This window comes from Podarcis cretensis, assembly GCF_951804945.1.
Source record: "Podarcis cretensis genome assembly, chromosome: 13".
NCBI classification, from domain to species: domain Eukaryota; kingdom Metazoa; phylum Chordata; class Lepidosauria; order Squamata; family Lacertidae; genus Podarcis; species Podarcis cretensis.
Window position 1 is genome coordinate 52,456,036 of NC_137182.1, and position 14,753 is coordinate 52,470,788.

General features: G+C 54.5%; 1 protein-coding gene across 9 annotated transcripts in view; it reads right to left on the minus strand.

Moving 5' to 3' along the window:
* KDM6B (lysine demethylase 6B) overlaps nucleotides 1-14,753 on the minus strand; it is a 95,929-nt gene that overhangs the window by 19,867 nt on the left and 61,309 nt on the right. For all 9 annotated transcript variants that reach the window (XM_079951718.1, XM_079951717.1, XM_079951712.1 and 6 more), the window contains 3 exons: nucleotides 13,145-13,471; nucleotides 9,618-11,635; nucleotides 3,170-3,296 (listed from right to left, as the gene is read on the minus strand). In XM_079951718.1, the coding sequence (XP_079807844.1) occupies nucleotides 3,170-3,296; nucleotides 9,618-11,635; nucleotides 13,145-13,471 (2,472 nt within the window). The remainder of the gene's footprint in view (nucleotides 1-3,169; nucleotides 3,297-9,617; nucleotides 11,636-13,144; nucleotides 13,472-14,753) is intronic.

A 14,753-nucleotide genomic window follows, 5' to 3' on the forward strand; every position in this document is an offset into this window, starting at 1 on the left:
GGCTGGATGTGCTTGCATTCCAGAGGGCCAGAGGAACGAGATAAGGAAAGGCCAGCTGGAGGTTGAAAGGAGGTGAAAGGTATATTGCGCTGGGAGACAGAACCTGATTAACCCAAGGATGGAGCCCTAGAGATAAGGGGAGAGAGGCCTGGGAGGAAGAGAAGGCAGAGGGCCGAGAGATGGAGGAGGCCTCGCAAGACCACGTTACCTCCCCTCCTTGCTTGATCCAGGAAATCCAGCGCTGAGAGCGGCCCTCTGACTCGCCGGGTGCTGCTGAACTACATTTCCCACCATCACTGGCCATCGGCCATGCCTGCTGATGGAGGGAGGCTGATGGGAGTTGTAGTTCGGAATCTACCCGGAGGGCTGAAGCTTCCCAGCACAGGGCTTACAGCCCCCTCGCAATGGGGGCTGCCTGGTCCCCCAAGCCAGGGGGAAGCCTCACCCACTAGAGCTGGGCGATATCAGCTTTCCAAGACTGCGGTGTATCGCCAGCCCAACATCGCAGTTTGGCGATATACCACGACATTGAAAAAAACCACACATCCGCCTCTGCCCGCAAGGCGCCGGGCGAAACTGCCCCAGCTCTCACCTCCAGAGCCAAGGCGGTTTCAACCCTGGGACAATGCAGGCTGCCTTGCGCCGCTCGGCTGGGTGGGAAGGAAGGTTGAGCCGTTTGACAGAGCCCCCGCCCTGCAGCTGGCTTGTGGAAGCCAGCGCCGCCGGGCTGGGGGCTCCTCTCACTCCTCCGTTGAGCAGTTTAAAGATGCAGAGGGAGGAACAAGCTGTTTCGGCGCCTCGCCAATGCAGTTTGTTTCTCCCTCTGCATCGTACGAGGGCAGAGTGGAATGGTAGCTTCACTCAGTGGTTATCCCTGGTGAAACCAGCGCTGCTCCCGAGTCCCTCTGCTAGCATCGCCCTTTTTGCGATACGATGATCTTTATTGTCATTGTCCCATACAGAACAACGAAATTGAAACATCTACTAAGACATTCAAAAACCAACAAGCCTGCTACCCCAGCTATCCCAACCTGGTTAGCCCCCTAAAAACTCTGATACCCCATTTTTAAATACAATATTTAAACATCCAGTGGATGTTGCTAGCAGAGGGACTCAGGAGCGGCGGCGGTTTCACCAGCGATATACAGTGGACCCTCTGGATACGAACTTATTTCGTCCTGGGGGTCCATGCTTACCCCGAATCCAGAGGCGCCGCTTCTGTGTGCGGTGCGATAGAGCGCTTCTGCGCATGTGCACGGCAAAACCCGGAAGTATACACTTCTGGGTTTGCCGTGTTCGTAACCCGAAATTATATTACCCAAGATACCACTGTACCGCTGAGTGAAGCCGACGTGGCAGTCTGCTCCTCATACACTCTAAGCAAGATCCCACCTGCACGAGGCAGGACCAGCTCAAGGCATTTTGCTACCTGAGGCAGCTTCATCCCCCGGACAAACAACAAACGATAGGGCCGGGAAAGAGGACTGAAGGCACCGAGGTTTCAATTAGCCAACGGTGAGAGGAAAGGCGTTGCAGTGGATGTGTGGCTGCTTCCAGCGAAGGGTCAAGGCAAGGCAAGGCAAAATAATTCAGGTGCCTTATCCCCCTCCCTATCTAGGGACAAGAAGGAACAAGGAGCCATTGAGCCAGGAGGTGGATCCCACTGGCAGAACGAGAGAGGGCAGAGGGCAAGGTTTCCCAAAGGGACTGCCACACCCCTTAGGCCTTAGGGAATTAAAGGGAGAGAAAGGGGGCAATATTTCCTCTCTGGACACAGACTCTGGGATGCAGGCAACTTAATGGGCAGGCAGAACAATTGACTGACCTATCGATCGATAGATAGATAGATAGGCAGGCACTAGGAAGGAGCTTGCAAAACGGCCTTAAAAGTTTAATTTAAAAGGCTGGTCCTCTTTGGGGTACACACTGCTATGGTCAAAGGGCCATCTTAAAAGAGAAAGATCAGAGCTGTTTAGAAAGAGGAGGCAAATGTGTTTTCTGAAGGTGGATGCTTTCGTAGCAAGATTAAGAATATGGCTCACTTGTTTATTAAGTAAACGGATGCATTTATTTAACGGCCTAACAGAGAAGTTGGTGATGAGATCATTATGTGGGGAAGGGCGATGTTTATTTATTTCTAACGGCCAACAGCTGCCTTTGACGTGGAGAAAGTAACCTTGGAAGCATTGCGAAAAGGAGGGGAAAGAATAATCAAGAGTACAGAGGTACCTTGGTTCTCAAACGCTTTGGAACCCAAACAATGCAAACCCGGAAGGAAGTGTTCCAGTTTGCGAACTTTTTTCGGAAGCCGAACGTGCTCCATTTTGAGTGCCACACTTCCGTTTTGAGTGTTACACTGAGGTCTGTCCGTTTTTGTTATTTATTTTACATTTTTGTTTTGATTGACTGCAGTACTGTTTATTGCTTTCATTTTATGGATCAACGGTCTCATTAGAGAGTAAAATTCATGTTCAATTGCTGCTTTAGGGGTTGTCTTTAAAAGTCTGGAACGGATTGATCTGTTTTGCATTACTTTCTATGGGAAAGTGCGCCTTGGTTTTGGAACGCTTTGGTTTTGGAACGGACTTCCGGAACGGATTAAGCTTGAGAACCAAGGTACAATTGCACAGTAATTAAAAAACAAAACAAGTCAAAAACAGGAGGTGGTTAAGGAGTGTGGGATGGGAGTAGAATGAGCATGTCTGTTTGGGGGGAAATTGGGGAGGGGGGAACACAGATCAACAAGCATAGCCCCTCCTTCGCGGCCGACATACCCCAGTCCTCCCCAGACTCCACTCAGTCCCACTCCCTGGGCTGGGTGACCCAGCCACTCTGGAAGCACCCTTTGATCACCCCACGGAGGGGTGGATTCTGCAGCTGGAATTGCAGCAAGTCGCTCCTTGCTGCTCCAGTGCAGCTTCTGCCAGCTGTAGGACAGCCGTGCCCGGCTCTCTCGGACCTCCTGGAATTTTACCAGGAATTTTAACTCCCCTCTGCAGCAATGAGGGCTAGAACCTTGTGGTGTTGCTTGTACGTCGTCATGAATTTGAACCCAGGGCTGGTGCAGCACCATTTATCGACACCCCCTCCCCAGTCAATCCATCTCAGAGAGGCCCAACAAAACGCTCCCTTTGCCCTCTCCCCGTCACCCCGCAAAACTGGGACTCACGTATATGCTGGGGGTCGGGGGGTTGAGCTTTTCCCGTGGGAGCTTTTCGTCCACGTTGATCTGAGGTTTGACCGAGTGGCTGGGCAGCAAGTACGACTCCTTGAATTTCCCTTTCACCTTGGCATGCCTGGAAGAAAGATGAGGGAAGCAGGAGAGTCAGCGATGGACTTTAATAGCAGCAGCAGCAGTAATAATAATAATAATTTATTTATACACCGGCCATCTGGCAGGGTTTCCCCAGCCACTCTGGGTGGCTCCCAACAGAATATTTTAAAAATGATAAAACATCAAACATTAAAAACTTCCCTAAACAGAGCTGCCTTCAGATGCCTTCTAAAAGTCAGATAGTTGTTTATTTCCTTGACATCTGGTGGGAGGGCGTTCCACAGGGCAGGCGCCACCACCAAGAAGGCCCTCTGCCTGGTTCCCTGTAACCTGACTTCCCACAGGGAGGGAACCGCCAGAAGGCCCTCGGAGCTGGACCTCAGTGTCGGGGCTGAACGATGGGGGTGGAGACACTTCTTCAGGTTTACTGGGCCTTTGCATCCGTTTAGGGCTTTCAAGGTCAACACCAACACTTTGAATTGTGCTTGGAAACGTACTGGGAGCCAATGTAGGTCTTTCTGGACCAGTGTTATGTGGTCTTGGCAGCTGCTCCCAGTCACCAGTCTAGCTGCTGCATTCTGGATTAACTGTAGTTTCCAGATCACCTTCAAAGGTAGCCCCACGTAGAGCGCATTGCAGTAGTCCAAGCGGGAGATAACCAGAGCATGCACCACTCTTGTGAGACAGTCTGCGGGCAGATAGGGTCTTATCCTGCATACCTGATGGAGCTGGTAGACAGCTGCCCAGACACAGAATTGACCTGCACCTCCATGAACAGCTGTGAGTCCAGAATGACTCCCAGGCTGCGCACCTGGTCCTTCAGGGGCACAGTTACCCCATTCAGGACCAGGGAGTCCCCCACACCCGCCCGCCCCCTGTCCCCCCAAAACAGTACTTCGGTCTTGTCAGGATTCAACCTCAATTTGTTAGCCGCCATCCATCCTCCAACCGCCTCCAGACACTCACACAGGACCTTCACCGCCTTCACTGGTTCTAATTTGAAAGGGAGGTAGAGCTGGGTATCATCCGCATACTGATGGACACCCAGCCCAAACCCCCAAACTGCCCAGAGAAAAGGGGCAGTGGAGAGTCTGTGGGCAGCCTCTCTCAAGGGGCAACAGCTCCTTCCGTCTGCCTTTCAAATTCCAAAAATGAGGGGTGCAAAAAAGTTGCCACGTGACTTGGGAATTCAAAAGATATATTGGTTAGATTAATATGATTTCGTTTTGCTTGGCCAGTAAAACTGCAGAAAATAATTAAAAATGATCGCCAAGTACTTGCAGTTATATTATATATTGTTGTTATTATTATTCGGCATTTTCAGAAGATAAAATTAAAATTCTTCGGTTTCCCGAAAGCACTTTATGTACTTTTTCATCAAATGTACACTTACCAAGCTAAATGTTGCCCAACCCCAGAAATAATAGTAAGTTTAAAATCCTCAGACCCCAAAAAGACCCCTGACTGAAGAAATTTCCCAAAAAACTCCCCTCTAAAATGACACGCCTTACCGGTGGATCAGCCCTTTCCCCGTGAACCATCCCAGGAGGCCTCGTGAATTCAAGCAGTTAGCAAGCCCATCACATTTATCTATTCTATTTTATAAAAAATACTGGTGCTAGCAGTGTAATTGTAAATATACATGCGTGTATCAAAGAAGTTTGCAGCACTGGAAACATAAAACTCTGCCATAAAACCTGTTGCCCCCACTCCAGACCGATCTTCCTGCCCCCCAAAAAAACCCTAGTGCCCCCCCTCACTGGACTGTGTATCCACCACTGGTCATGTGGCCCTCAGGAGGCCTCCCAGAATGGACTGTGGCCCTTGAGCCTGGGAAAGGTTCCCCGGAAAAACCTGACACTCTGACGCTGCGGCTGCTTTTAACAGCCTGGGGCGATTCTATTCCCGCTCGATGCTTCCCTGCAGAGACCCCACAAATTAGTCAAGGCCAGTCGGTGGCACCCCTTGGCGAGAAGGGTGCCCTAGAGCATGTGCAAAGCGACGGCCTCAAACCAGAGGACCCCCCCCCCCTGCAGCCATGTTGGGTTTAGAGGGCACAATATTGTGTTTACCTATCTGGCAAAGTTTCGCCTGCTGGAGGGGATGTGGGAAGAGGCAACAGATGCCCACTGGGGCAGGGGAGGGATGGCTTTTGGCCCCTGTTTTGTGGGGCCCTGTGTCCCACTCAGAGTCTTCCCCTTCCTCCGCTTCAAACCCCAAGGCCTCCTTGCCTCCCTCCTGCTGCCAAGTCCCTTATCTGGGCTGACCCTTGCCCCCAAACCTGCCCTAGGAGTTTGCAAAGAGGAGCAGAGATACTTTTCTGGAGAAAAAAAGAAGACAGACCAAGCCCTCCGGGAGCAGAACTTTTCGGGGAAGCCGTCCGGCACGCAACACGCTCTGACACCCTCCATTCCGCACAGCTGCCTCCGTTATCAGGTCTGCCTTACTCCTCCTCCTCCTCCTCCTCCAGTCTCCCATAGGGCTCCCTCTGCCCCAGAGAGACAATATGCCCCTCCCATTCGTGATGCAGATATCTGCAACCACCTTCGCTCCAAACCACGCTGCTGAGAGTTTTGAAAGAGGTGTGTGCACAGCCGAAAGGGTTCCGAGCTCTCAAGCCATGCTGCAAATTGGTTTGCTCATTCAATCTGCACCCGGCCCTTTCTCCAAAAACCCCCACCCCCGGCAATTAAGCCCAGCGTGGGGGAAGCGGAGGGGTGCGGGGAAACAGAGGGAGGAGGCAGGAATGGGGACGGTGAGAGCCGCTCCCCACGCTGCTGCTGCACACCAGGTGTGCTCTTAAAAACTGCCCGTGGCGCCCCCTGATTTGCAAGTGCTCTGGGGCAGGCCAGGTTTAAAGGAACAGGTCTTCCAGGTGTCTTAAGGGCAGGGACGCAGCCCAGTTGGCAGAGCGTCTGCCTTGCAGGAGGAAAATTCCAGGTGCAATCCCGGCCTGGCTGCCCAATTCAAAGTGCTGGCTCAGGACTGCATGGACCCATATGGCCCAACCTGGACCCTGAGATCATCATCCAAGCTACTTCTTTGTGTGCCCCCTGCACGAGAGGTCCAGAGGATGGCAACACAAGAACAGGGCCTTTTCTGTGGTGGCTTCTCTGCCCAGAGAGGCTGACCTGGCACCGGCTTTACAGTCATACCTCGGGTTGCGAATGTGATCCGTGCAGAAGGCACATTTGCAACTCGCAGTGTTCTCAGCCTGAAGCGCTGTGTCTGTGCATGCACGTGACGTCATTTTGTGCTTCTGCGCATGCGCCGAAACCTGGAAGTAACCCATTCCGGTACTTCCGGGTTCAGCACGGTCTGCAACCCAAAAATGCGCAACCTGCAGCGTTCATGACCCGAGGTATGAGGTACCTCGGGTTACATACGCTTCAGGTTACAGACTCCACTAACCCAGAAATAGTAAAGGTAAAGGTAAAGGGGCCCCTGACCATTAGGTCCAGTCATGACCGACTCTGGGGTTGCGGCACTCATCTCGCTTTATTGGCTGAGGCAGCTGGCGTTCAGCTTCCAGGTCATGTGGCCAGCAGGACTAAGCCGCTTCTGGCGAAACAGAGCAACGCATGGAAACGCCGTTTACCTTCAAGACGGATCGGTACCTATTTATCTACTTGCACTTTGACATGCTTTCGAACTGCTAGGTTGGCAGGAGCAGGGACCGAGCAACAGGAGCTCACCCCGTCGCGGGGATTTAAACCACCAACCTTCTGATCGGCAAGTCCTAGGCTCTGTGGTTTAACCCACAGCGCCACCCGCGTCCCTTAGCCAGAAATAGTACCTCAGGTTAAGAACTTTGCTTCAGGATGAGAACAGAAATCACGTGGCAGCAGCAGGAGGCCCCGTTAGCTAAAGTGGTGCTTCAGGTTAAGAACAGTTTCAGGTTAAGAACGGACCTCCAGAACGAATTAAGTACTTAACCCGAGGTACCACTGTACAGGGCTTTAGGCACCAGACAAAAACGTTCCCCTTTACCCAGGCCTTCAGATATTAAATCTACGGCCTGTTCTGTTCAATGTGGGAGAGGCACTGTTACTATGATTATTTTATTAACATGCCGTGTGTTGTGTTGTTGTTATTACGCTGCATGAATTACGTTCCTGCTGTTGTGCAGTGCCCTGGAATCTTTGGATAAGGGGCGGCATATAAGTGGAAGAAATAATAAAAATTATAATCCCCGGCAGTGTCTCTGGGGAGGGCTGGCAGAGGTGCCCTGCCTGAACCCGGGGGGAGCCACTGGTGCTGGTCAGAATTGGCCAATTGTCTGACAATTTAGGACAGGGGTCAGCAAACTTTTTCAGCAGGGGGCCGGTCCACTGTCCCTCAGACCTTGTGGGGGGGGCAGACTATATTGGGGGGGGGGGGAATGAACGAATTCCTGTGCCCCACAAATAACCCAGAGATGCATTTTAAATAAAAGGACATATTCTACTCACGTAAAAACACGCTGATTCCCGGACCGTCCGTGGGCCGGATTGAGAAGGTGATTGGGCCAGATCCGGCTCCCAGGGCCTTAGTTTGCCTACCCATGCTTTAGTCCAGCCTTTCTCAACCTGTGGGTCCCCAGATGTTGTTGAACTACAACTCCCATCACCCCTAGCTCAGGGATGATGGGAGTTGTAGTCCAACAACATCTGGGGCCCACAGGTTGAGAACCGCTGCTTTAGGGGGACGCTCCCTGTGTACCTCTACGCCATGCCTGGCTTGACCCACATCCACCCAAACCCATTCCTTGGCTGAATGACCCCTGCCACTCAAGCCTGCCACACACCCCACCTCCCAAACCCCACTGGGCATCTTTTCCCCGGCCACAGGGTCCTGGAGTTGGCCACACAACCTTTGTAAGTTTGAGGATGAAACCGCAAGAGGCCATTCCCAAAAGGAAGGGGGCAAAACACACCAGAGGATGCCCACCCACCTAGCATCAAAATTCGGCACGCTACCACGTCACAGGAGAAACGGCAAGGGGGAAAAAAGAGTCAGGCGCATCTTGCAACCGAGGTGATTCGCTTTTAAATAAGGAACAAGTTTCTAGTCCTCATCTGTGCTAAGCATGTGGGCCCTGCCTTAAATAATTTTGGAAGCTAGCAAGCGGCAACAATGTAAGGTTCCAAACAATGGGGAATCAGTGCAGCTCAGGCAGAATTCTGCCCAATTTTTTTTTTTAAAATTCAGAATAGAATAAGAGAGATTCCAGGCCGTATGGGACGCAGAAAATCCAGCCCCTCCTGGTTGCCAAAGTAAAAAACGGTAAAGGTAAAGGACCCCTGGACCATTAAGTCCAGTCAAAGGTGAATATGGGGTTGTGGCGCTCATCTCACTTTCAGGCTGAGGGAGCCGGCGTGTGTCCACAGACAGCTTTCCGGGTCATGTGGCCAGCATGACTAAACCGCTTCTGGCACAACGGGACACCATGATAGAAACCAGAGCACACGGAAATGCCGTTTACCTTCCCGCTGCAGCGGTACCTATTTATCTACTTGCACTGGTGTGCTTTCGAACTGCTAGGTTGGCAGGAGCTGGGACCGAGCAACGCGAGCTCACCCCGTTGCGGGGATTCGAACCGTCGACCTTCTGATCGGCAAGCCCAAGAGGCTCCGTGGTTTAGACCACAGCGTTGTCCAAGGGTGCTCACTCAAGCTGGGTGGCTAGGAACCTGCAGCTTTCCGGGTGATGCCAGACAACAGCTCCCATCATTCCCTACTGGCTGCTGGGATTGTAGTTCAAAACAAGCTCTTTTTGTGCCACATTCGGTTGGGTCATCTGGCAGGAAAAGAGCTTCCAAGCTCTCCGCCTCAGTTTGGAGGCAAGGCGTTCTCAGCACACCAGGCGCCTAGGGATGCTCACGAGCGAGAGATCTCAGAAAAGCCTGCGAGAGTCACCCCAGAGCAGTGCTTTGCATTAATACCAGGAGAGAGAGAGCAGGGATTATTGGTTTGTTGTTCCTATTTCTGCTATGCATTTTGTGGTTTTTACATTGCGATTTTACGTTGTGAACTGCCCCGAGATCTATGGGTGGAGTGCGGCATGCAGATTTAATAAAGAAAACAAAACACCGTATTTTTTGCTCTATAAGACTCACTTTTTCCCTCCTAAAAAGGGGAAATGTGTGTGCGTCTTATGGAGCAAATGCAGGCTGCGCAGCTATCCCAGAAGCCAGAACAGCAAGAGGGATTTCTGCTTTCGCTGCACAGCGATCCCTCTTGCTGTTCTGGCTTCTGGGATTCAGAATATTTTTTTCTTGTTTTCCTCCTCCAAAAACTAGGTGCGTCTTATGGTCTGGTGCGTCTTATAGAGCGAAAAATACGGTAACAAAGCAGCCACTCACTTGCTGGCCCGCACCACTTCGGCCGCCGAATGGTTGATGGTGAGCTCGCCCAGGGGGATCCTGCGCTCCTCCACCTCGGAGGCGATGAACGTCTCCTTGTCTCCGCTCTCCACCTTGATCAGCCGGATCTTCAGCTCCTTGGGCGGCCCTTCCGTGAACGAGCGCAGCTTCAGCAGGTCGGCCGAGCACACCACCGTGGAGCCCGTGCCAACGGCCCCTTCCTCCTTCTTGCCGGGGGGCGGCCGGCGTTCGGGCTGCGGGGTGGCCGGGGGAGGCGGGGGCGGCTTGGCGCCGTTCTCCCGCGCCTGGCTCTCTGAGCTCTGCACGTCGAGGCTGCCCAGGATCTGACGGTTCTTCTCTTTGTGGGCCTTGCCTTCCCGGTGCCGCCGCGAGCCGTCCTTGCTGGAACGGCGGTGCCTCCGGTGCTCCCGGTCCCGCTTCCGGGACTCGTCCTTGGGGCGCTGGGCGGGAGCCGGAGGAGGGGGCGGCGGGGGCGGCAGCGTCACGGGAGAGGAAAGGGGAGCGGGAGGGGGCGGGGGCGGGAGGGGGGTCGGCGTGGCCGGAGAAGCGGGGCTCTTTTCCCGCTCCGCTCGCTCCACCAAGGTCTCGCAGGCCCGGCTGATTTCCTCCAGCACCTCTGACTCCGTCTTGATGGGCCGGGGGGCGGGCTGAGGGGGCGGAGAGCTGGCCGCCTGCTCCCCCATCGCTCCCGCGGCCCACCCTTGGCTTGAGGTAGAGAAGTGGGGCGCGGACCCCGGGCTGGCACCGGCCGGAGAAGCGATCTTAGCACCTGGGGGGGTCAGCGGCTTGGGTCGGTAGGAGTGCTTCTGCCCTTCCAGCATGTTGGCCAACGACTTCAGCAGGGAGGCCGTGCTGTGGTGGGGGAACTTGCCCACCCCGCCGGCGGTGGCGGCAGCCAGCTGGGGCCGCTCCTCCGGGTCCCGCTTGCCGTAGCGGTACAGGCAGGGTGGCTCCGGCGGGTCCTGCCCCGGCGGCTTGGGGTAGTCGAAGGAGGCGTTGGACGGGGCGGGGGGCTTTGGTCTGGCCAAAGGCGGGGGGCTGGGGAGCAGCGGGGCAGGCGGCGGGGGTGGCGGAAAGCTCTCCTCGCGCTCCTCCTCCCCGCGCAGGATCGATTCATCTAGCATCTTCATGATATTCGCCAGGCCGTCCGGGAGGATCTTGGAAAACTCGGGGGGCTCCTCAAACTGGTCCTCCAGCTGGGGGCTGGCGAAGCCAAAGAGCCTTTCGTGCGGGGGCTCCGCTGCGGGGGGCGCTGCCGAGGGCTCCGGCGTCTTTGGATAGGAGGCCCGGGGCAGTGGCGGGGGCGGCGGGGGCATCGTTGGTGGCTGAGGGGGGCTCTCCGGGGACCCGAAGGTTCCTGAGGTAATCGTGGGGCTCTCCGGGGCCAAGGCCCTGGCGCCGCCGGAACCCTTCTCCTCCTGGGTGCTCTCCGGCATCCAGTATTCAGCGGCTGCCGGGGTGGGTTCGGGGCTGGCTGATCTTTGGGGGCTGGCCTTCTCCTCAGCCCCTTCTCCGGGGAGCGAGAAGGGCCCTTTCTGGTTGCTGGCGTTGGAATCCTGGAAGCTGCACCCCGAGTCGCAGGCCCCGAGAGGGGAAGCGTCCCCCCGCGGCGGCGGTGGCTCCCCGCACCCAAACAGAATATCCCCCAGGGGGTCGCTGCTGGCTTTCGCTTCCCCTCCTTTGCTGCCGAATGCCGGGCCTTTCAGCCAGGGCAAGGGGGGTGCTGGCGGAGGAGGCGGGGGCGGGGGCAGAGGGGGCGGGGGCGGGGGGCACTGCGGAGCTGTGGGTGGCCGTGCAACTGCTGGTGGAGGCCCCCTGGCGATGGACGGAGGAGGAGGCATGCGAGAGCAGGGCAGGTTGCGAGGGGCAAGGCAAGGAGCCGGCCGGGGTGGCGGCGGCGGCTGCTGCTGCGACTGCTGCAAGGGTGCTTTGCGGCCCCCGTTCTCCTGGGCGGGACTGGATGGCTCCAATGCCAGCGTTTGGTAATGGTCGGAACCCTGCGGGATGGACAAAAGGAAGAGCCAATCAGAAGGGATCGTCCTCCCCACCTCCCAGGCCTAAGACTCCCAACTTCACCCTGCGAGAGAACAGGCTTCTTCACATGCCGCCTGCCCGTCAGACTCAGGGTCCCGCCGTTCTGCTCAGGTACGCTTTGTGCCCTAGACCATAGCTGTCAACTTACAGATTTGAATATAAGGGACCAGCAGCCTCAAAAATAAGGGATCAGCAGCCAAAATAAGGGATTTTGCTATTGTACAGTGTACATACATTGGTAGGATTGACAGATGCTACAGCGGCGCCGCCACAGCCGCTGAAGCGCCGCCCTTCTGCGTCCCTCCCCATCCCCTCCTCTTCCTCCTCCCTCAGGCTGCCTCCTCAGCTGCCGCCACCGCCGCCGCCTCTGGGCTCGCGGGCGGCGTGGGCGACTCTCTCTCCCCCCCCCCCCCGGGCGAGGAAGGGCCAATGGAACTCCTTGCGCCAGGACAATGGCGCCAGCATGAAACCCGGGAAATTTAAGGGACATCTTCAACAAGGGACAGCAGCGGGACACAGCGCTGGGACAAGGGAGTTTCCCGCCAAATAAGGGACAGTTGACAGCTATGCCCTAGACTCATCCTCGGCGACCCCTACCCTATAGAAAGCATTATTCAGAACAGCTGTTGGTGCAATAAAATGGTGCAGCCCCCTCTCTGTGGGGCTGCCCTTGATCCGGAAGCTGCAGCGCAACTGCTGACAGGAGGGAGGCCTCGTCAGCATATGTCACCCATGATCAGGGATCTGCACCCGTTGCCAATTTGCTGCCGGGCAAAGTTCAAGGTGTTACTATCAGTATATACAACCCTTAACAACGGGCGACCGGTTTTCCTATGAAACTGCCTTTCCCCACTTTGCCGCTTCGATCGGCAGAACTGTTGCCACGTAAACCCTGTTTCGCGTTTATAAGAACCTGGTTGCTTAGTGCAGCAGCACCTATGAAACTTCAGAACTCCCTGCCTATTGATAGCAAGCCTGTTTAGAAAAGCCTACCTGGGTGATTAGAAAGATGAGGCAATTGTAATCTGTTTTAGTATTTTAACTTTTGTATGTCTCAGAATCACAAAACCAGAAGGGACAATGAGGGTCATCTGGTCCAAATCCCAAATCTTTTGCCCAACGTGGGATTCGAACGCATGACCCCAATGGCCTCACGCTCTGCCAACTGAGTTATTACTAGTGTCGTGATTCCCCCCCCCCCCGCTTTATCCTTTTTGTAAACCGCCTTGAGGTATTTCTTTCCTTACGACAGAGTGCGGCCTAAATTTCATGAAACAAAAGGATAATAAAATCCAAAACGGCAACAACCAATTGCACGTTTATTCAAAATGCAATTGGGGCTGTTTTAATTGATGCGACAAAAGTGGGCGAAACTGATCGGCAGTTTTGGGAGCCGGCGCCCAAGGCCTTTCAACGCTTGCTCCGATTCCCGGACCCCTGCGAGAGCCCCCCTCGCCCGCACCCCCACTCACAAGGCAGTCAGGGTTCGGTGGCCCCCGCGAGGTGGTCTTGCTGGTGGCGGTGGTTCCTCCTCCGGGGTTTGGGCGCGGGACGTAAGGCACGCAGGCGGCGGTTGCTGCTGGTGTGGCAGTGGAGTCTGACCGCACCCGGGGGGCTCTGCCGTCTCTAAGGTCACTTCCGTTGGGCCGGGCCAGGCAGCCATGGCTGTCGAGAGGGGGCCGGTGTGCTGGAGGGGTGCGGGGGCTGGGGGCCATGGCCGGCAGGCGGTGAGGGGGTGGGTGGGAGCCGTAGGCAGGGCAGGGGTAGGGGAAGGGGTGGGCCACCGAGTTCCTTTGCTCCTAAAGAGAACAGGGGGAAGACAAGGAAAGTCAGGAGAGGGGACCCAAAACCGGGGGGGAAAAACACCCAACTTTGTGAAATGCAGGTGTTCTTCACATAATGCATAAATCAGCCTTTCCCAACATGGTGCCCTTTAGATTGAGCCCCAGCCAGTACACCCTGGGGCTGATGGGAGTTGGAGTCTAAAATGGCCATACTGGCTGAGGACTGATGGGAATTGTACTCCAAAATGGCCATATTGGCTGAGGACTGATGGGAATTGTAGTCCAAAACTGGCCCAGAAATGGAAACAAGAGGAAATACCGACGATAGAAGAATGGAGATTGAAACTGACGGACTATGCAGAATTGGACAGACTAACCGGGAAAATTAGATATCTTCGAGACCAAAAGTTCATCGAGGACTGGGGAAATTTGTTGAATATCTGAAAAGTATATGTGATGTTCAAACAACGCTAGTGGGGTTTCAAGAAGCACTGTGAAAGTTGAGGTATATTGTTAAAAAGAAATAGAAGTGGGAGGGAAGTTTAACGGCAATATAAATAGAAGAAATGCGTAATTGAGAGGTAAATATGGATGATTGTCAGAGAAGCTGAAGGAAGTCCAAACAGAGTCAAATTTGTGGAAATTTCGATAAGACTGTATATTTGTGTTGAAAAATTAATAAAAATTATTTTTAAAAAAAGGGAATTGTAGTCCAAAACGGCCATACTGACTGAGGGCTGATGGGAATTATAGTCTAAAACAGCCATACTGCTGAGGACTGATGGGAATTGTAGTCCAAAACAGCCATATTGGCTGAGGACTGATGGGAATTGTAGTCCAAAACGGCCATTCTGGCTGAGGACTGATGGGAATTGTAGTCCAAATGGTCATACTGGCTGAGGACTGATGGGAATTGTAGTCCAAAACAGCCATACTGGCTAGGGGCTGATAGGTGTTGTAGTCCAACACCTCCAGAGGGCACCAGTTTGGGAACTGCCAATTTTTCCTTCTGATACGTAACCATTCGGACTCTTGCGTTTCCGCATGAACTGTAGGCAGAGTTGAGGGCACACCTCTGAGGTGGGTGGGAACAGCTAAGGTGATACCCTACCCCACAGTACCCACTTCCCAGGGCCCCCCACCCCCATGCAACCCAAAACCAGACAGATCTGAATTCGAGAGCACCGCGAGGGGGAACGGAGCAGGCACAGCAAAGCGTTGAAGCCCCCTTAAGCAAGCCAGCCAGCCAGCCAGCCTACCCTCCCCTCCCTCTGCAAGGAAAAATCACGAGAGCTAG